Consider the following 23,131-nt stretch of genomic DNA (forward strand, 5'->3'; position numbering starts at 1 on the left):
AAGCTTTTGTTGACAATCAAAATACTGAAAGAATGGCTAAGCACGGACACCGATATGCCACATGTACTCACAAACACAATGTTACGGAGGGTTCGTATTTGCACTGAAACCACATCAAAATTGGGACTAAACTGGGACTAATTTGAAGCCAATTATGGACTAGACCATGACTAAACCAGGACTAGAACAGGACCAAACCAGGCTCAAACCAGGACCAAACAAGAACGAGGGTGAATGTTGCAGTTACTTATTTCTATGCTAGATAATTCTGAGTAAAGGTCCATTTAATAATTTAGGGTGCATTCACCACATCCAATTCAGGACTAACCTGTGACTAAAACCAGAATTAAAGATGGACTAGGCCAGGACTAACTCAAGACTAGAACAGAACAAAACCGAGTCTATATCAGGAGGACTAACTTCAAAGCTCAAACCAGGACTAGACAAGTGTGAATGCACCCTCATGAAAAAAAAACCTGGACCAGACCAGGTCTCAAGATAGGGTGCATTCAGAATGATTTGGTCCTAACTCATAAAGTACAATACAACAGATAGTATAACAACATGTAATGAGATGTAACACAAACCCTTATCCCTCCACCAAACAAATGTTGTAGACTGCAATTATAGTCCCTGTACCAGATTTATTCCCATGTATTTGAGCAAAATTAGTCTTGCCCTAATACAGATATACAGTATAAGCAGCTCAAAATATGTCTGTTTATACAGTCTGGATCTAATTATGAAGCTTTTTTATGTCCAATAATCAAGAAGTGTGAATTGGCATGCTAGTTTTTGCTAGCTTTACTGCAAGGTCAACTCCAATCTGATCAGAGGGAGTTGTGAAAAGTGCTGCTCATAGCTGTGACTAACAAGGATGCCTTGAATGTATAAGGTAAATGAGGGAAAAACTTTGGACTACTGCAAACCATTTAAAATGAACTAGTTCTGTTTTTTTTTCTTCACTTTTTTAAGACCATAAAAATTAGGTACACAGCGTGACAAAAATATCAAAACACTGATGATACTTTATTTGGTGATACAGTATGAATATTGCTGGTTGCTGTATCAATATATAACAATGAAACTTAGTTATGTCAACAATACAATTTTATTATGTTATTCTAGAAAGGAAAAATGTTCCTGAAATATGGACTATATTCTCAGTGTTTTGATCATATATATATAGTGTATTTAATGAAAAGAACATGCATGACAGCGATTCAGAAGAAATAAATGTCATAATTTTTTTTTTTTTTTTTTTTTTTTAAAGGGATATTGTCTATAGATTACTACAGTATCATCATGCAATCTGGAGTTTTTAAATCAAGTTCAGATACAAAAACCACCACTAGAGGGACCTGAACCACTGTTTGAGAAACACTGGCACATAAATAGCCGTCCAAACGTACCTGATGGTCTTGGCCTCTCTGCAGTCGTACAGACAGAAGAAGATGTCTGTGTCTTCTCCGATGCTGTTGTAGGTGAAGCTCTTCAGGTTGACTAGTAGGTGGTGTGGTACAGGGATTCTACACGGCTCTCCATGTCTCTGCCGCGAATTATCACTCTGGAAACAAATATAGTTGGATAAGCTGTTTATTTATTTGTACTACACCTACTACTTTCAAATAATAATAAGCTATAACTAGTTATATTGTACTAGTCCCGTCACTGTTGGTTTTGTTAGTATAGCATAGATACTGCAGCTTATATTACTACATTTACTTACAAAAAGCACTATTATACTGCCCATACTATCATATCATACATTATGTCATTACTATTTAATGATACTAAAACTATTGCTAGTACTATAACTTGAATTGCTACATCTACTTCTACGACTACTACTGCTGCTGCTACTGCTATTCCTCCTACTACTTCTACTACTACCACTACAGCTATAATAGTTACCTACCTACTACCTCTATTACTGCTACTACCGGTACTTCAACTATTGCTATAATTTCTACTACTATTACCACCATTGCTTCTACTGCTACTACTACTACCATTGCCTAAAACTGTTGCTAGTACTGCAACTTAAATTGCTGCTATTTCTAACACTTGTACAAATGCCATTAGCACCACTACTACTACTACTATTACTCCTACTACTACGATTAATTAATTGAGTAAAGATGATTATAGTGTTATCCCCACATAAGCCCCATAAGCCGTTGCAGTACCATGTGCCAGTTACCTGTGTGGTGCTCTGCTGTACGCTGTGTCTGCTGGACAGGTGCTGGGGACAAACAAACAAAGAAACAACATTAGTCATGATACTCTCCTCCTTCCATTCTTCACTTTACGAATTCACTGTCCCACTTTGAAATGACGGAACGCTGTTTACACCACAGAGTTTTAAAAAAAAGCAACTAGAATGGCAAAACGTCCACACAAAATGAACGCTGACAGGGCCTGCTCAATCACAATGACTAAACACATCCAGAGTAAATAAATCATGAACAAAGCATCAGATCTGCTGCGTTGTACAAGTCAAAACAAATAACTGTAGAGAAACAGAATATGCTCATTTCAAACGTGCTGTATTCACAAATTTGGGTGTTCTGCTGTTAAATCAATCATAACAATAACAAAACTTTCTTTCCATTTTAATACCATAATTTGTTTTGTATATTTTTGATAGGTTGTGTTCTAGACATTGGTGAATTTGATGTCCTCATACTTTTAGTAACTAACTCTATGGGTGATTTGTGCTTTTAAAAGAAATCACAACATGTTAAAGGGCCTATATTATTTTCTGATCTGTGTGAAAATGTTGTTTTGTTTAGCTGCATTTTTCCCTCTGTTCCACCTTGTGATGTCATGTGGTAATACAGGAAGAGCTCCACTGTGTTTGTAAACTCCGTACACCTTCACTGCAATAATGCTGTTTATGTCAGCTCTGGAATTTCCAATTACTAGTAAACAAAAGGTAAGCGTTAGCAGTTAACTTCATGACATCACAAGGTGGAACAAAGTATTCTGAGCTAATAATACAGGGTTACTCAAACATGTGTGAATGAAACAAGTAAATGAAACAACTCCAGGTTTTTGAGGAGGTAACAACATCCTAACATGGCTTAAAGCTCACAGGAGTCCTTTTTTACATAACATAGCACCTTTAAACTTAAAAAATGAGGATAAAACTTAACTGGAGGTCTCTGTTTTTAGAAAAGTGCGTCTTTGTGTGTCAAAGCTACTGTCGTAAAGATGACACAATTATTTGGAGGTGTAAATTATTTCAGTCAGAGGCGTTTTTTAAATATTTATTAGACGCCAAATTAGCATTAGCATTAGCATTGACGCACAAACACGTATCTTTGTAAACACAGGAGACATTCAACTGCAGCTGCCTGTCCAGTGCCTGATCTGTCTTTTCTTTTTTACGGATTTTAGCACGACTTTACAAAAACCTCAAAGACATTATATTACAGCGGAAGTACATCGACTCTCCCTCTGAGTGGATGTAGCCGTCTACCCCTGTGCACAGATCCAATTAAGTCCAAAATATCTTCATACTTAAAGTCCAACAGCCAATTGTACATGTATGTTTGAATAACTCCTCTGCTTTTAACACTGAAAATAAAATCAAACAGACAGAGACGTTAAGCTTTGTGCCAGTTTTTGTTTCATATGGATAGGCCCAGTACTTCCACAGAAATGTCAAACTCAACAGAGCAACATCTGAATCTGACACTTACTATAGATTTCATCATAGTAGTAGTACGTTTTTATACTGCAAAAAAATGAAAATCTATTTATTTAAACAAAGAGGAATGATTTAATTTAGTTTTCACAAGATTGTAAATTTTTTGAAAATCGAGATATCATGAGTAAATTGCTAAATTATTAGATTTTTAGTAAAATTATGTATTTTTCATCATCTATTTATAGAAAATATGGCTTCATATAAGATTATGCCCTACAGCCCATCAATAATATTATAGCCAGAAACATTTAGACACAAAATAGGTCTAATATGAAGATAGATTGCTGTTCTCAATTCAAGTTAATTCAACTCATACAGCCTTATTTTGGCAACCTGTTATAATATCTACAATGCCTTTTATAAAATTTAGCTTTAATAATGCCTTTTAGCTTTTATGACATTACATAATACATAATTGCACATATTCACTAAGTATTCATTATTTTACTTGACAAATTAAAATTAAGTTGTTAAGTTCCTCTTTCCAAACTTGTATTTTCCTCTGACGATTTTCTTTCATGCCAACATCCATCATCTCCATAATGTGTCCATCCTCGTTGTTTCCCAGGCAACTGAACAAAGGGAATCACCACAGCGACTGAGTTTGAGTGGAGCCCTTGTGCTATTTAAATAATGGACTGATGTAAGATCTGAAAACATGAACTATTTCTGGTCTGTTGCAACTTTTCTTTCTCTTTTTCCCACAACAAAACGACCTTGTAGGACCAGCACAGACTCTTGAATGCCTTATGTTCTCACTTGAATAAAATTACTTACTTCTGGGTCCAACAAGAAATCCAGTTAAGCTAATATAGTCAACTAAAAACTGTTACTACAATTACAGTTTATGAAGTAATGTTTGAGAGTGAATTTCTGCATTTATTGACATTAGCTCCATGTACATTAGCAAATTTAGCATAACAGATACACAGACAGCGACTGGACAGGAGGACGCAACTAAAGGGAAAAAACAGCACTATCACTATTTTAAATGTCAGGTTTATCATTTTCACCGACTTTTCGAGTAGAAATTCCAAGATGGCAGGATGTTGGGAAACTTAGAAAATCCACCCTCTAAGGAAAAATTTGGGTTATTTTCCTGTTCTAGGATAAGATTTGAACTGTAGAAGGTTGAGTTATGAATTTCTATAACTCATTATGGACACAAACTAACTATGTAACTGTTGCATTCTCTTATTTATTTATTTCAGCCAATGTTTTTTACTATAATATGCATTTAGAATAGTTTTTGGGACTATTTCTTGACTTCAATAATATTGTTTATCGATTTACTTTCTTGTGCAATATATTGCATTTAAAAATGTGTTATTATGACAAGCCTACTTGTTGCTTTATACTTAACAGAATAAAAATCCAACTACTCTATAATATATTCTGGGTATTGTAGATCAGGGGTCTCCAACCACCGTCCTGGGCCGTGGGCTGTTCGGTACCGGGAAAATATAATTGTTTTTTGTAATGTAGTTTATTGCTGTTTTATAGTTTACTAAAATGTTTCTGTGTTTAAGAAAGAGAGCCAAATCAACCCTGAACAACAATAAAACTACTATTTTTTTTGCCAGTTTTAGGGCTTGTATGCATTTTGAACTGTTTTTACTGCTCCTGTCCCCTTCATAGGCCTGCGATATTTCGTTGAAGTAAACGATACTATTGAAACCAAACCACAAAGCAGAATTATCACCAAAAAAGTACTCTTAAATGTGCATTACTATTAAAAAATATTTGCTACAATAAATAAATGAATGCAACCATGGACTGTGTATATATAAATGGACATGGCTAAACTGCTAGCCGCCGCATTCCAAACAGGAAGTGAACATGAGTGCGCTTCTGGCTCCACTGACTCTGGCTCTTTCTGTAACTGCTGCCATGAGCCTCAAAATTTTGGTCTTCATGTTAATGTTGCTCTACATGATCCTGGTATTTTTATTTCACTATTGTGTCCGTAAATCAAGATATGAACATTAATAAATGACAAATCATCTGCCTTCTTTCCCCGAGGTTGCTCCAAACTTCACAGCTTCACTCCAGATTGCCTCTTCGATTACTACGATACTCGCGGTCAGAATTCCTAATATGGAACTCCAAATTCTCCCCTATAGCTGCTCGCCTCGATGAGCTCCATTTGACTGGAGCCCAACACTATGGGTGATGTCACACTCCCTTAGTCCACTTCTTTATACAGTCAAGTTAGTTTGGATCTATAACAAGTCATCAAGGTTCATAATTCAACCTTCTACAGCTCAAATCTCATTGTAGTTCAGAAAAATAACCCAAAATTTCCCACAAGTCCAAAGAAAAAATACCCACTTTAAAAAAAAAAAGATTGTTCCTCCTATCAAATATAGAACAGTAAGTCGCTATAGTAATTATTGTGACAGGCCTGCCCCTTCACCTTGAAAAAAAAAAAGTTGTATGTAGTACTGATCCTTATGTAAAAGGTTGGGGACAGCTTTTGTAGGTGTATCAAAGCATAAATATAATACTTTACCATTTTATAGAGATCTGAGACACTAATGTGGTCCTCATCCACCATCTCGAACTCCTTCCTGGGCACCAGGTCCAAACCCAAGTGTCTGAAAGGAAAAAAACATTTAATGTTAATATGATAACTATGCATAATAAAAATAGGGTAAAGTCAGATGGTAGCGTATGTTCTCACATTTATAACAAAAATTTATTTCACAGCCTCAAATGAAAAAAAAAACAAAAACCAAAAAAAAACAACAAGGTGATTAATTTTGATTTCATTTTTTGGTGTTAGTTCTAAAAATACTGCAAAAATTTGTCATCATTGTTAAAGATGCACTGCGTGACTCTTCTCTACCGTTTTGTCTCGATGTTATTGCTTTGTCTAGATTCCATAGTATGACATTAACTGTATCTATTATAGGTGTTTTTATTGTTCAAAAATACCTTAAAAAACACAATTTTACAGTGAGTGTGGTCGCCTCTCTACAAATCTGACCTGGATGAGAAGTTTAATGCCATATTGTGGGATATTCTGGGTAAAGTAGTAAAATCTCCATGGAGACAAGCAGGTACACCTTTTACTACTGCTTTAATGTCTAAACAGCTGGTTAATTTTTATTTTGCATAAGATTACTAATAGGTTGGTAGCGTCTTTACCAAATGGATCACACGTTTGTCATTCTGTACCACTTTCAGTTCAGATCTCTGGTTATGTTCAGGCCCAGTTGGAGTTTAATACATTCCATAATACCCGCCAGTTGTTAATGTGTGCACTTTCACTTTTACTACACAATAAAAAAGAGTATTTGGATTTACGGAGCACTCACGGATCGTTCATAAGTTTTATATGATAGAGGCAGAATTCATTATCTGTAATTGGAGTCACTAATGATGTAATTATGAAGGTTGTTAATGCAAGTCTTGGTTAACGGACTTGTTAAAGAAAGTGGACAACTACAGCTGCTGAGTTTACATTCTGTTTACACGGTAATATGCAAATATGTTATATCCCATGTAAGTTAGTTGTGCTTGCTTTAAGAGACATTAACAACCCCTTGTAACAAAATCAACAGAGGAATCTATCTTGATGCATAAACTGTATATCGACACCTATTCGCTTTACATTGAAAAACTGTTTCCCCTCTCTCCGTAACTGCTGCTATCAGGCTCGTGGTCTTAAAACGTTCATACTAACCCACTCTACATGATTCTGGTATTTTTATTTTGCTATTGTGTCCATAAATCAAGACATGAACATTCATTACAGATAAATCAGGTGTCTTCTTTTCTCAAGGTCGCTCCCACTAGCGTTAGCATATGAGGCTGCACCTGTTAACAGACTGGACACCTGCTGGTTTTGGGTAAATCCCCTGCCCCCTCCATACCCCCCCAAAAAACATTCGTCTGTTTGTAAGCCTGAAGCTGAAGGCTCCATGACGGCAAAATGTGCCTATGTACACTGCCAGTGAAAAGTTTGGACACACCTCATTCAATGTTTGTTCTTGGTGTTTACTACTTTCTACATTATAGATACATACAGAAGACATCAAATATATGACGCAAGATACATAGAATTATGTAAAGAAAAAAAAGCTAAATAACTACATATTTTTTCATACTTTATATTCAAATCCTCAAAGTAGTGACCCTTTGCTTTGTCGACCGCACTGCAAACCTTTGGCCTTCTCTCAATGATAAAATCTTCTTGATGAAATCTCCTAAAATGGTTTTCACTTCACAGGTGTACCGCCTTAAGAAATGCCAAAAGTGCAAAACAGTGGCTACTTTAAATAAATAAAAAAGTTTAGAGTTATATTGAATTTATTTTTGTTTTGTTACTACACTCCATATGTGTCCATTCATAGATTTGATGCGTTCAGTGAGAATCTACAGTTTAAATAATCTTGCAAATAATGAAAAACATAAATGAGAAAACGTATCCAAACTTTCACTGGTAGTGTATATGCAATATTTTTTGAGGATACAGCAATTATTTACAGTGTGGTGTATGGGCGTGTCAGGCAACTGTTGATTGATTCCCCAACTCTTAACAGTTCAAAAGTGCTCCAGTAACGACACACTAACAAATGAAGCATCCTGCTCAGTGGTAGCGCCCTCTGGCTGTACATTATGCAAGTATATAGGTGTGTAACAATATGCTGAGCCCTGTCTGCCCTGTTCATTTGGGAAACTGAATTTTTCACTAGAAACTTGTGACTGCATGATGGGATTATTTCTGGTTTGTTCATCACTTCTTTCCTCAGTCCATTGTGGGTTTTACAATCACTTCTATACTGTTTATGTAATAAAGTTGTCCAACGCTTCAGAAATTTGCATCATTTGGCGTTTTGTTATGCAATGCTTCAAAACTGAGGCACTGCAGGAGCTTTCATTTACTGCCTGCCATTTCAACAAAATCCATTTCTAGACCTTAAACCGAAAATAATGCTCCCTGCTCATGAAAAGTAGGTCTGAACACTTTGGGAAAAATATGGAATTGCAATTTTTCTGACAAGCATCACGATTATGACTAGATTTGCAATTTATGTTTTAATAATAAGATTCTGTTGAAAGTTCTCATTTTAAACGCCTGACTGACTGAAATATCAACTGACAAACTAGTACAAGAATCACATTTCAGAACCTGTTTGTACAGATTTTAACTACAGGGTTAGCAATTTTTAAGCAGAAGATATTTTGTTGTTTGTGGAGAAAATTATGATACGTAAAAACACTTTGCAAACTGCGTCGATTCAAATTGTGATTTCTATTCAATTGCGATTTATCTTGCAGCCCCATACTGAAATGTTGGTTGAAGAACGCCTCAAACACAGACTACCAATTTCCCAACAGGGCAACAAAGTCCATAGTCTATCTAGCTTAACCTTAAACACACACAACCATATTAGTCTCTCCTCTCTCACAAGATGTCACCTAATCTCCCTTCTCCACCCCCTGCCCACAGACCTCACATAGCCCCACGCAGCATTACAATAACTCAGGCAGCTCAAAAGCCAATCCCTCTTCTCTGTGTGCAGGTCCTGGTCTGAACTCTATCCTCGGCTTCAATCATTCTGTTGTGTGCCCAGAGTAAGATGGAGGTCCGAGGGGAGTCCACTGCACTGTACAATATCACAGTAATTTAGAAAGCAGGTTGCCTTAAACCAACAAACAAACAAGCCAGTGAAGAAGAAATGCTATGGTTAGGAGGAGTAGGAGAATAGATTGTATCATTGTGCGGATAGGGTAAATCATTTTTCACACAGAGTAGTTTTAATATATTTTTGTGTCAGGTTTGCAGAAAATAAAATAACTCATGTATGAATCGAAATACTACACTGGGTGAGTTTCAGGGAAAAGACCTGAAAAACTAGTATTGTAGTAGCACTTAATAGTACTACTTAAAGGGCCTGTACACAATTTTTTCCATGTATCTGAGGAGAATCTGTCTTGCCTCAGTGCAGATATAAAGCAGCCCAAAATAGGTTTGCTGTGTACTGGCTGCATCTAATTATTAAGTGTTTTATTGCCCAGGAAGTGCGCCATTAGCTTGCTGGTTGTAGTTAGTATTACAGTGACTGGAAAACTCCTCTTTCGCCTCAGAATGTGGGAATGTCAGAGCATTTAAGAAAACTACAACATACATAGATAGATCAATATTTCACATTTTTTCGAAGTGATTTTTAATGTTTTTTGTGTCAGACAAGCTAGGTTAGTTTGCCTAAAGAAGTAGTGCAAATAAAATAGGTTATGTTTGAATTTGACAGTTTCGCAATAACTGATAGCTCAGTATTCTCAATAACACTAATAAATGAGTAATATTACACAGTACTATTGCAACAGTACTCTAACATGAGGAAAACTCCCCATTTTGTAAATTTACACTTCTATTATTAACACTGCTCAAACACTTACTCTTCATGGACCATTCATTTTGAACTACAACTTCAGTAATATTATTTTGAAGTATTTAAAAGGTACAATATGTATTTTCTGGACATATAGTCACCTGCATAATTCCATGGAAATAACAATTTATAACTATACTTTGGAACATTCTCCATGGAGGTAAATACGTTTTATGCCATTAGAACCAAAGGAACAATGTTGTCTCCAAACCAAGTGAGAGTCAGGTTTGTGGAACGGCAAGCCATAGGGATGCATGTTGTTCAGTGCAATAAACGCCAAATTGGAAAAACGTTTCTTAGTGTAAAAACAGTTCAATACTGTGGTTTTAAAACAGGGTAAATTTGGTGTTTTCTCCCAAAGAGCGTCTTGTAAGCAGTAACAAAATGAGACCACTGTGCTGTCTTTAGTTAATAATGAAGTATTTCTATTTCTCGTCAAGCCAAAAGTAGTAGCTGAAAGCAGCGGTCTGGTTGGCTGCGCTAGGATGGTCCATCCAAAGTCGTGCATGTGCCTGAAAAAGCAAGTGAATATTAATTATGTACCAAAGGGTTGAAAACTGGATGAGTTACACAGATTTAAACCTATTTCCTCCTTCCGCTGTGTGAGCATCAAGTACACTAGTTTTGAAGCAGACCTGTTATGCAAAACTGACCTTTCAGAGCTTTGTTTCCCCTCACTATTTACTCACCTGAAGTTGTGTTTGGAGTGATCTGTGCATGTTTGAGCAATCTTTAAACACTTATTTTCAAGTCCCCATATTGCCGATCAACTCCAGTATTCACCAGCAATGGCCTACGCCACCTGATACATTTGCAGTTTTTTGCTCAAAAACATCTAAATCCAAGTGTGTATCGTCGACTTCTGCAATTTCAGGTAGTTAGTAACATCACACAAGCCTGGCCTGATTATAGCTAGGAGATTCTGATCACAAGAGTTTGAAGTATGGATACCTGTTAGACTAATCACACTGCTCCTTATACCTCTAGACCTCTCACCTTTTCTCTAGTCCACAGATACTGCCCAGTTTAATAACTCTCTTTGAAATGTGGTTGTGGGCAGAGAGTTTACTCCCACTGTAAGTACATTTTTTGGCTACTCTGTCTGTGATTGTGTGTTTGTGGACTCACTCGTTGCCCCAGTCCAGCCTGACGGTGATGTGCCTCTTGACCTCTCGGCTCTGATCTTGTGTCAGATGCCCCGACAGCAGCTGCCTCCTCAGGTCCAGCAGCTCCAGCATCACATGGCGCACTTTGTAGAACAGGTCCACCTTGTGTTTCTGAGGAGAATAACACAGGAAAAAAAAAAAGAAATAATATAACTCAAATATGCATGAATCGAAATACAACACTGAGTAAGTTACAAGGAAAAGACTTGAAAAAATAGTATTACTTAGTAGCAGTACTTAGGTCATGTCCCAATTTTTTCCATGTATTTGAGCAAAACTTGTCTTGCCCCAGTGCAGATAGGTCAAAAGTAGCTCAAAACAAGTTTGCTGTGTACCGTCTGCATCTAATTACTAAGTGTTTTACTATCTAATTATCAGGAAGTGCACTGTTAGCATGCTGGTTGCAGTTAGTATTAGAGAATTTAAAACTTAGCTTTGGCCTCAAAAAGTTGTAAAAAGCACCTATAAACTCATCATGATGAATAATTAAGATGCTTGGAATGCATAAGGTAAGTGAGGAATAACTTTGGGACCACTGCAAACTGTTTACACTGAACTAGTTCAGTTTTCATGTTTTTTTAAGGCAGAAAAAAATCAGCACCTTTGAGAAAACTACAACATACATTGTATTTTTTCATTCTGTAAAATGCAATATTTGATCTAAAATGGATTAATAACAGGTCCATTGACTTTGTGATTTTCTTTACCCGTTTTTATTTTTGAAGAATGACTACTCAACATTTTTAACCACAAGACTATGAGTCTGAAACTTAATGTTTCATGTAATTGCAAGTAAGTACAGGGATGTGGGCAGGGACAGGGAGTAAGTGAAAACTGAAATTTTCTGAGCACTCAATCCTTTAACGCAGGACAATACAGAATTATTCAAACATGCATGACTCAATACAAATACAACTTTGTGTAAGGTAATGATGACCATTATACCAACACCAAAAGATTTTCCATTAGAGGTCCACATTATTTAAAATTGATTTACAAAATATGTCTCCTTTAAATTGTCTTGTCTATATTTTATTAAATGATAAACACTGTGTTTATGTATAACTTGTACAACAATCCAAAATACAATAGAATTATAGATCCACAATGAGCATATGTTTGCCTATAGCCCCTTCTATTCTTAGCTTTATCTCCCTGAGTTGTCAACAGCAGACATATGGTTCGTTTTTCAGTTCAAAAACAAAATATTTTTATTCAAAATGGCACCGCTTGATGTAAAATGTTCTAAGATTTCAGTACAAATCTACATTTTTAGGGTGCGATCACACAAGCCCAATCGAACCATGGCCAAGCACAGTTAGCCCCTAAAGTACATTTGTCTAGTGCCCAGGCATGGTTCGATTGGGACTTTGGTCTGGTTTGAGGAGGTGGGCCAAAGCACGGCACGGTTACTCTTGCACGCACACATGCACCATTTATTTTCATGAGCCCTGTCTTGTGCGCAGAGAGGATAGAGGATAAGAGGAAAAAAATGAATGAACTCTGCTCTAAAATATAGACAGGAGTTTTGAAGTCTCACTTCCTGTTTAACCCTCGCTGCACCACACTGTTGTTAGTAGGTAGTAGTTTCTGCCTCATTGCTTAAGAGAGATTTCACGCCACTGGACTTATTTTCTCCACTAAAGCAATAACACTGCTGCGCAACATGTAAACAAACAGTGACATGTGATGACGTCACCAGGCTGTGGCTCGGTGCAGTTGTGCAGGTGTGAGTGTGGGCCACAGAACGCTATGCAATTGTGCTTGAGCATGGCTTGGTTCAAATGTCCTAGTGTGAATGTGACCTTAATTGGTTTATCAAATGCATTTCTACTGACAAGAGTTGAACAAGTATAAGACCACACAGACTAGTATATGCCGGTGGACCACTATGCAACTGTAAGAATGTTCGTTTCTGGTGTAAGCGTCAAAGAGAACCAGAAGTCTGAAACAAAGTCAGAAGGGTTTTAATGAGTTTCACAAAGGTAAAGTGAACATTGAAGCAGCGGACAGAGGAAGAGAGTCCTGAGAAGTGCATGTTGACAGTTTTTATAGTATTTCCCAATGTTTGTGTGTATGTGTGCGTGTATGAGGAGGGTCCTCTTCTGGTCTGCACGGCATCCACGTAAGCCCCTACGCTGGTCTGCATAATGTCTTCATGAGTTCCCACGCATGCCATATGTCTGCACTCCACTGGTGGGTACTTGTTATTTACTCTAGCATTAGTAAATCAAGATACCAGTTTGATGTAGTGCTGCACTGCTAGAAAATACCTTACACAACCTACCTACATGACTGTTTATTATATCGTGGTATCAGAATTGGTATTGAGTATCAGATCTATTCCTTAGTATCAAAATCGAGTTTGAAAGTTTATTATCGTGACAACACTACTGCTTTCGTAACTACAATTGGAGGCAGTTCTGGTTTGGAAATATGTTTTATCAGTGCTATTGATTTGGGACAAGCCTAAAGAAGTTTTGTTGTCCATTTATTGTACATCTTGGTTTTCTTGTTTGTTTTTTTACCTGTGGGCTACACCTACCAGAGCCGACAAATGTTCTGCAGGTCCAGGTCGATAAAAACAGTGGGGAGAGGCTTAGAGTGTAAACAAAAACTTTAGCTGTACACCCACACAAGTATCAAGCAGAGATCAAACCAGACCTGTAACATGATGAATAGAGCAGCAAAACCCAAATAACTACTCAAAAATTACAATGAATTTAAAAAGGTATGAAAAAAAATCTGCTCCATTTTACATTTTATTTGTCAATTGCTCGTCTGTTTTGAAGACTGGCTCTAGTGTTAAGACTGTTGAGAGTGTTGTCGTGGGTTATGGCCTACCATAGCTTTTGTGTTCAGAAAATAAACAACCAGAAGAAATTTGGCATGTTTCCATATACCGGAACACTATAATATACTGGAAAAATATACCTAAAAACTTCGTTGATAGGGTGGTCAGATCCACTGACCGGTGAGTGGTTCCTTGATGTAAAGAGCTTTGAATGCGTTGAAGGTGAAAAAGTGCTAAATAAAAATGTGACCATTTACCATGAATCTGTCAAATGCACTTTAAATGGGGGTCAAATTTGATGGCAGTGAATTCCTCATGCCCTCAGTTTTTTACTTTGCAGGACAGCCCAAACTACACTTGTATGCCTATATGATATATACAAGGACACCTAGTCTGGGCCCCTTCTTGTCTCCCAAAGTTCACAAGAATGTCATTAACAGACAGATTTGTGAATCGGAGAAACACATGGTCCGTTTACATCAAAACAATAATGATGTGTAAGAAGTAAAAAAATAAAAAGGGAAAGACAGACATGACTGAAAAACATCACAGACTTCTCAGTCAGTGAGAGAAGCACAAAGATTCACTAATATATGACATTTAAAATAAATAAATAAATAAAATAAAATACGTAGCCTGAGACACAGGAGTGGTGTTCAATCTGAAAATCTTAGAGTTGCAGTCTAAAACCCAAGATTATTTAGATTTTTACGGTGTGACATCTTGGAAACTTTTAAAAGTTACAAAAAAAAAAAAAAAAAAAACAGGAGAAAAACTTTAGAATGAAAGACTGTCATGAAAATGCACGCAGGAATTTTATCACACTATGACTAAGAATCTAGTTATCCCAGCACCACAGACCCTCCCAGCCTGCGTCATAGTTTTGGTCTGGTTTGTAAAGTATATAACATATGCAGATGGAGGCAGGTGCATCATTTGTTCTGTTTCCCAGAGTGTGCAGTGATTAGCATAGCACTCAGTCTGAGAAGAGCTCAAGGTTATAAACAACTTTAGCAAAACAAGTGGATCTCATTTTAAAGAGCTTTGGAGCGGTCGCCTAGCAACAGAATCAGGACCAGGATCCCCTCAGCATCTGCTCACATGTGGGACCGCTGGAGGAGGAGGGTGAAGGTAGTTGATAAATGTCTAAAAGTCGTATTAAAGAACTTGTGAAGAGGAAAGTTTCAGCTGAACTTAATTTAAGTGGTAGTTTCTTTCTTTTTTCTATCACACTCTCAAGATGGGCTGAAATGCAGTTTTTGTAAGTACATTTTTAATTAGCTATTAGCATAAACTTAAAGGAACTGTTTTAAAAAGTACTATAATCACAACTGAACCTGGGTTCCCCTTACTCTGCAGATAGAAGAATTTGTTTTATTCTCAGCATATGTGAAAACTCAGAACTTCCAGAACTCACTCTCCAAGCTGCAGAGGCTGCACTAGCACTGATTTGATTTGAACATGTTTACCTCGTATCTGGAGACACAGTTAGGTCAAATTTATGGAATTTAAAATTAGAGATAGAACGATATATTGGTTGGGCAATATATTGGGCCGATATTTGAACTTTTTTGTATATCAGCTATCGACCTTAAATCGCAAGCATAGAAGTTTTAGTTATAGTAAATTTGCTGCCTAAAAAACATACAAAGCTATAAAATATTAAAACTTTGATACAAAGAGATAGCTGCACAAAACATGACTACACAGCCCTCTTATACGTTTGTGGTAAAAAAAAAAAAAAACTAAAAAAAAAAAGAGCCTGGGGGGAGTTTGTAGTAAATTTTAATGTGGGGAAAACAATGAAAATTGGCAAAAATATCGGCCCAACAAATCCTGGCAGAGCTTCTCTGCCATCAGTTTCTCTGTATTCTAAACATACCGGCCGTGAAAACACATTTCAGTCGATCTCAATTTAAAATCTAAATCTCACGGTTCCTTAAAAATAACTAGCACATTTGAGTAGCGCCTTGATTACTATAGGGTATTCTATAGTATATTAAAAAACATTAAAAAAAAACATCTTATTAAAAAGAGCTTAAGTGTCTTGCCCAAGAAGACACTTAAGTGCACTATGCATGAATTGTAGGAGCGATTGAACTGCCAACCACAGGGTTAGTGGCCAAAAACCTCAAGACTACTATGACACTGCATCTGAAATATTAACATAACATGACTGCGCTTATATTAAACAGATTAGCCAGTACATAAATATTAAAACCTTATACTATGACACACTAAAAAGCGCTGTACCTAATTTTTACGGTCTTAAAAACGTGAAAATAAAAAAAAATCATTTTCAGTGGTCCAAAGCATCACTTACCTTGTACATTCTGAGTATTCTAATTATTCACTGCTATGATGATATATAATTTTGACTTTACAAGCAGTTTATGGGATTTATCTGTACTGAAGCAGGACAAAAAAATCAGGCACTGGCCCTTTAAATTATATACACAAAGAAATCTGGCAACTTTAGATCAGCTTTTTTACCCGATTGATTCCCTCATTCAGAATCTAATCTCTTACATAAAAGTGCAGATAAGCTGAGTCGCCCTAATGTTGTATAAGGTTGGACCAAGTGCTGACTGGCTCAAAGTGGAGAAGTCGTTTAGTCTCATTCAGATGCTGCACAAAATAGCCCTGAGTGGGGTCTGTATCTTTGCCCTGCACTATTGGCAAGGATATTCAGGATAGTCCCAGTGTAGTGGAACGTGCCATTATACACTACCAGTCAAAGGTTTGGCCACACTTTTGCATGTATGTTTTTTCTATAGTTCCTTGACACATTGTAGGTTCACACTGAAAGCAACAAAACTGTGAAAGACACAAATTATATTAAACAAAAATAAACTCATAATAGCTCAGAACTTGTTTTTTTTAATGGCTACCCTTTGCTTTGATCGCTGCTTTGGATACTTGGCATTCTTTGGCCCTGACATGACACAGCTGTGAAGAGAAAATCATTTCAGGGGACTTCATCATGAAACTCATTGAGAAAAGGTCAAGGGTTTGCAGCACTGTCGACAAAGCAAAGGGTAGATACTTTTGGCATTTGAATATAAAAAAATAGAAAAAATATATTTAGTTAACTTGTTTCTTTCCTACATAATTCCATATCTTATATTTGATGTCTTCTCTAAAATGTAGAAAGTAGTAGAGAGAAATTAAAAAAAAAGTGTGTCCAATCTTTTGACTGGTAGTGTGTAAGTATATGTAAGTATAAGTGTATAAGTACACAAGAAATACATAATGTACCACTATGTTATGGTCTATTCATGTATTTAATATAAGCATTGATAATCACAGATAAGCCTGAAATTTACCACATATGTTATTAATGTACATCGTATTTCAGGTAAAAGCAGTTTGCAATCATTTTCATTAAAGATGCATTATGTAACATTTCTGGTGAAGGGCCTGCTACCTGCTTGTGTCCATGGAGATGCTATTGCTTCACCTACAATGTTCCACAGCAAGGCATTAAACTGTCTTCACAGAGGTATGCAGGAGATGCCACCAGGACAAGTACAGTAACAGGACACATTTTTGCAATAAAAACAACAGCAATGATGTGAACCTGTACTGTGAAACATTTCAGTTAAAGAAATAACTTCTCCATGGAAACAAGCAGGTGATGGAAAGTATTGTATTGTATATTAAGTCAAAATTGACTCGCCAAATAAAAGTCACACAATAAGAAAACCAAAGTCAGCAGGTGGTAGCATGTTTAAAAGCATTCATTTACTCTAACCACAAATGTACAAAGGAGTTAAATGAGTCCTCAGTTCTCCATATGGACATGGCTATTCGGTGTTTTGCCCAGAGGCACAACATTTCTACCAGCTGAGCAACTGTTTCCTTTTCACAACTTCTGAGACAACAACAGCTATTTACAAATTACCACAAAAACTACAGATCTTCAGGTAGGTGATAAAAAGTTATTGGTCAGATCTGTGCAGAGGGGACCCTGCTCAGGATAAGAATGAAGGTTTTAAGGTATTTTTGAGAAGAGAAAAAAAACACCTGTACTTGAGTAAAACTAACAGACAGGTGTAATGCCAGACTGTGGAAAATTTGACACAAAGCAATAACTATGGCGATAAGAAAAGTGAAAATGCGCCTTTAACTAGTAAAACAAAAATGTCAACACCGCTCTTATGAAACATAGTATGCAAGAAAAAAGTAATCAACCAAAAATACTACTATTTTTAGAATAGGTGCAGAGACAGGCACAATATAAGCAACAACATGAGCTGGCTCTAGACATCCACCCACACGCACACAGTGAGAGACTTATACCAGACCATGGATTTTCACACATAGAGTTCTACAGTAAACAGATTACAGAGATACATGGTCAGATGAGTCAGTGCTTATTGTTGTGTTATATGACGGTCTAACACTGACAAAGAAAAAGAAAAAAATGGTAGCTCGTCTTTGTATGCTGCTTCCCATTAGACAGAGCTAATAACAGGTTGAGGTGCATGTTAGTGAAAGAGGCTCAAGGTGTCCCACTTTTGTGCAGATAACATTAATAAAAACATGCTGCATAATGATTCTGAACTTTAACAGTGATTAAAACTGTAAGCAGTGATGAGGGGTTTTGACAAACCTTACAACCGTGAAAAGATGAAATTTTATAGGAGTTGGTTTTTGAATGTGGTTGTCAAATTTTAGCACTAATAGTAATGTAAATGTAACAGAAAAAACAAACAAAAAGAATGTAACTTGTACCTAAAAATTTGGAAGCGCTTAAAAAAAAAGTATAGAAGCCCAAATTTGCTATAAAGAAGCAGACTTAGGAATTTCAGTACTGAATATTGGTAAATCTTCACTGCAGTGGACTTTATCTGATGTACACTGGCTATCATATTTGGGGCACGGCTATACTTATAGGTCAGACGTCCGATAGGTTAGGAAGTGCGTGTTAGCATGGTAGTTGTTGAAAGCTTTAGCGTGGCGGAAAAACTCTGCTGGCCTCTGAAATTAGTGAACGTTGCTTAGAAATTTGATGCAGGGAATAATTAGGATGCTTGGAAAGGATAGAGTAAGTGAGGAATAACTTTGGATCACTGCAAACTATAAGTAAAAACAGTGCCTTTGTTATTCTTAATCATCTTTAATCTTCTTAATTTGTAGGGGGCGCTATAGAGGTGTTGGTTTTCATACATGGACAACAAAGTGCATAAGCATTAAGCTATCCAGACTGGAGCCACTATTCTATACATATCAGCCAAGGCAGGCTAGCTAGCATCATTTTTTAAAACTCCTATGTTTGTCTTGCTTGGCTGCCCTCCCAATTTGTGGGATTGGAAGAAGTGTCTAGGGAGAGGGAAGTCTGGGTCTTTTTTTATGTAGAATTTAGTTTGAAAGTGCTTTTTAGTTGAAGAGAAAAGCTTTTCAGTACACATCTCTCTTATACGTGACTTACCTTAGTTTGATGACACAGAATTAAAAAAAAAAAAATCAATACTTGCTTCCCTGCCAAGTCTTAATGTCGGTAATTCAGCAGTTACACATCTCCATTTGTCTTTATAACTATACATTTTCAGTTCCAGAGTGTGAACCTACCCATAGTCCGCTCATTTACCCTTATACCCACACCTCCATTTCTCCCTGGACTCCCAAGCATTTAGTACTATCTTAGCCTCATAAAGAACAGCAGCGCACATCTCCAATAATGACCTGTTTACGGAGGCCATTCGGTTTCATTAGACCTAATGCTGAAACCTCCGTAATAGCAGCAAGAAAGATAGCAAAAAGGCTGTTAGCAAGAAGTAGCGTTTACAATTACAATTTCTATGCAGCACTCAGGCAAATGTAAAGCCATCCTTATGCCTGTACTCAATTTATCAAACAATACTGTAACAAAAAATCTTGTAGGCATAGACTGTATATATAAATGGAGATAGCTAACCTGCTAGCCGCTGCATTTCAAATAGGAAGTGAGCACAATGTTTGATGTTTGCCAAGTCTGAAGCAAATTCATGAAGGTTACGTTGAATTTTTATCCTGAAATGTGTAACTTTACCATTAACATTCTATGGCCAAATGACTGAGAATTTTGGGGTATGGAACATTATTTCTGTAATCATCTTGGGCTTAAATTGAAACTGATGAATTGGGGAAGTTTTCTATTTACATATTAAACAGTACTGCCATTCGGTGGTGTCACAATATAACTGAAGAGGATTTGTCCTTGACAATGTCTTTTTGGATATTTCTTTCAATAAATGGCCCAACAATTGGAAACGGATGAGGTAAAAGCGAGCTAAAAAACAGGACAATAGGGAATCTGAACCCAGAAGGAAAGGTGTTACCATCCCTTACACTGCGGGTGTGTCTGAATAACTTCAAAGAATTTTCAGACAGTATGAGATTTCAGTCTTTTTCAAACCCACAAACACTTTAAGGCAAAAACCGGTTCACCCAAAGGACAAAACCCTGAGCCATAAACAAAGTAATGTAGTCTACTCCATTCAGTGTAGTGAAGAGTGCAGTGAGTGTTACATTGGAGAAACTAAACAGCTACTCCATAAGAGGATGTACCAACACCGGTGTGAGAGCTCCTCTGGACCCCAGTCCGCTGTCCATCTCCATCTCAAAGACACTAACCACTCCTTTGAAGATAGTGAAGTTCAGATCTTAGCCAGAGAAAATAAATGGTTTGAGAGAGGAGAGTTAAAGAACCTATTTTTGTTAGGAAAGAGAATCCCCCCTTAAACAGGAATGGGAGCCTGAGACATAATCTCTCTCCCATCTATAACTCCATCCTCAGGTCCAGAACAATGAGAACAATAGCAGGGTCATTAAGGGCTGAATAGGGTAGTCTCAGCTGAAACTGGAAACAATAGCTGTTTAGAGTTTCAGTGTAGTTAGCCCCTCCCCTTAGATAGATATAAGGCAGTGGCCACCGGCATTTTGACCAGAACTGAAGAAGCGGCTTGGATGAGCAGCGAAACGATTTTTCCAGTTGACAGATGTGAACTTTGTTGTTTGCTTTCATTATTGTGTCACACTGTATGTGACTACAGCACCACCACTACTCACTCACAAAACTTTGCCTGTGGCTTGGTCCAAAAAAGGGGTTTTGGGGGTCCTGGGACCGAGCAGGGCTGAGTTGAAACAAAAGATCCCAATCTTGTAACGGCCCAAAGTGTACACTAATTAAAAATGATTGCAAAAATATTGCAAAATAATGGCAATGGAGGGGTCTGGTTCATGAACTATTTATGGGTTTTGAGAGCTATTCTAAAATAGAATATTATGTCCTAAATTGTTGGTTGCTATGGCAACAGTGCCACATCTTTTTGCAACCCATTAATTTAATTAGATCCAAACTTGTTTTAAGGTAATAAACTGAGGACTAAAGGCTAAATGTCACTTCCAGGACCAAGACACAGCAGCTGATTCATTTCTTCAAATTTTTTTTAGCAACGGTACATCTCTTGTTAAAAAAAACACTGCAGTTTTCTACACATAATACTACATGCATAACATGTCTGCCGGAACTGGACATTCTTCACTATAGGTTACCACGGTAACGATCTTATTTGTCCCTTATTATTATTGGGTTTCAGATGACATCACAACATACTATAGGCCAATAATATTTTATATGAATGGGGGCAGCTAGAATGTTAATTTTCAAATAGAGGTTCTTTTAACAGACCCGTATGTTGTTTACACACACCTTGACATGTTTCAGATGTCCTCTGAAGAAGGACGCAGAAGACACCTGAAACACGTCAAGGTATGTGTAAACAACACACCATTAAAAAGAACCTTTATTTGGAAATAATAGTGGCAGACCGAAATGAACCTCTTTGAAGTAATAAATGTTAATGTTGGGGCGTGCAAATCTGGTGGTAGGTAGAGCAAGTCAATTCAGTCAATTGTACTAAATTATAGAGTTAGAGATTGGAGCGGCTTCATCAGTTCTGACACAGTTCTGGAAGGGACTGATTTAAATACCTTTATAAGAGGAAATTAGTTAGCTTACACAGAAACTAACTGCTCTCAGACCAGATGAAGACCCTTGGGTGAGACTGATAAATTGCTCCTGTCGACTGAATCCAGAATTGAGCCTTAATTGGCTTAGTTTATAAGTTTATTTTCTGGTTAACTTGAGCAGCAGATAGTAACATGGACATGCAATTCCTTTGTCCTGGCATGGCATTTAAGGTTATATTGAACTAAATATCCTGCTGTTGTATTATTGTTAAAAGAAATATTATCATACAAATTCTTGGGTATATTCTGTCGGTTTGAGGGCTCAAAAGCAATTCAACAAACTAAATAATTGCTCCCATATGCTCACGAACCACCAGAAACCACCAGTGTGATTCAATACATTTGTTTTGTTTTTATTTCAGGTTTGACCTTTTGCTTTTTCAGACAAACATATTAAATTCTTATTCTTTCTGACAGCTCTAACACTTGAAATGCCCTTGGTAATGTTTTGTATGTTCTTAACTACCGACCACCATCAACCACATCTTAAAACACATAGATGTGGTCTCAACAGAGGAAGAGGAGGAGGAAGAAGAGGAAGCATTCATATCTAATACATTTGGATGCAGTCTGACAACTGAGATGCCTAATGGGACAGAGAAACACCCCCGTTCCATTAACAACATCTCACTCCTTCTTCACACCTGACAAACGAGGCAGAGGAGGCACTGGTCAGGTCTACAGCACTTAGGGACAAAACAGCTGTAAATAACAAGTCTCAGTACAAGCTTAAGTACCATCTACTGGAGTGTTTCTCAAACGGTGGCGCAGGTACATCCAAAAAGAAATGATACTTGTGGGGAAGATGGCCAATGTGGTCTCAAGCAGGAGGCAGACATTCCCATTCAACAAAAAATCCGATACACTGTGGTCAAACGTGGCAACATAATACATATTTACCAGAAAAAAAGCTTAACTTCATCAAAAGCAACATAACCTAATGAAACTAAGGAAAACCCCATGTGTACCAGGCTACACTGCTGTTCTCCCAATGGACTAAATCAGCCTACTTTTATACTCTCCCCAGCAGGAAGGCCCT

The 23,131-nt window shown here is 37.1% G+C and overlaps 1 protein-coding gene across 1 annotated transcript in view; it reads right to left on the reverse strand.

The window, feature by feature from the left end:
* LOC117370825 (dedicator of cytokinesis protein 3-like) overlaps positions 1-23,131 on the reverse strand; it is a 184,802-nt gene that overhangs the window by 49,780 nt on the left and 111,891 nt on the right. Inside the window, exons 6-9 of the mRNA XM_055221625.1 lie at positions 11,245-11,393; positions 6,228-6,312; positions 2,204-2,245; positions 1,413-1,567 (exon numbers count right to left, since the gene is read on the reverse strand). Of these exons, the coding sequence (XP_055077600.1) occupies positions 1,413-1,567; positions 2,204-2,245; positions 6,228-6,312; positions 11,245-11,393 (431 nt within the window). The remainder of the gene's footprint in view (positions 1-1,412; positions 1,568-2,203; positions 2,246-6,227; positions 6,313-11,244; positions 11,394-23,131) is intronic.

Source organism: Periophthalmus magnuspinnatus, chromosome 5, assembly GCF_009829125.3.
Source record: "Periophthalmus magnuspinnatus isolate fPerMag1 chromosome 5, fPerMag1.2.pri, whole genome shotgun sequence".
Classification (NCBI taxonomy): Eukaryota; Metazoa; Chordata; class Actinopteri; order Gobiiformes; family Gobiidae; genus Periophthalmus; species Periophthalmus magnuspinnatus.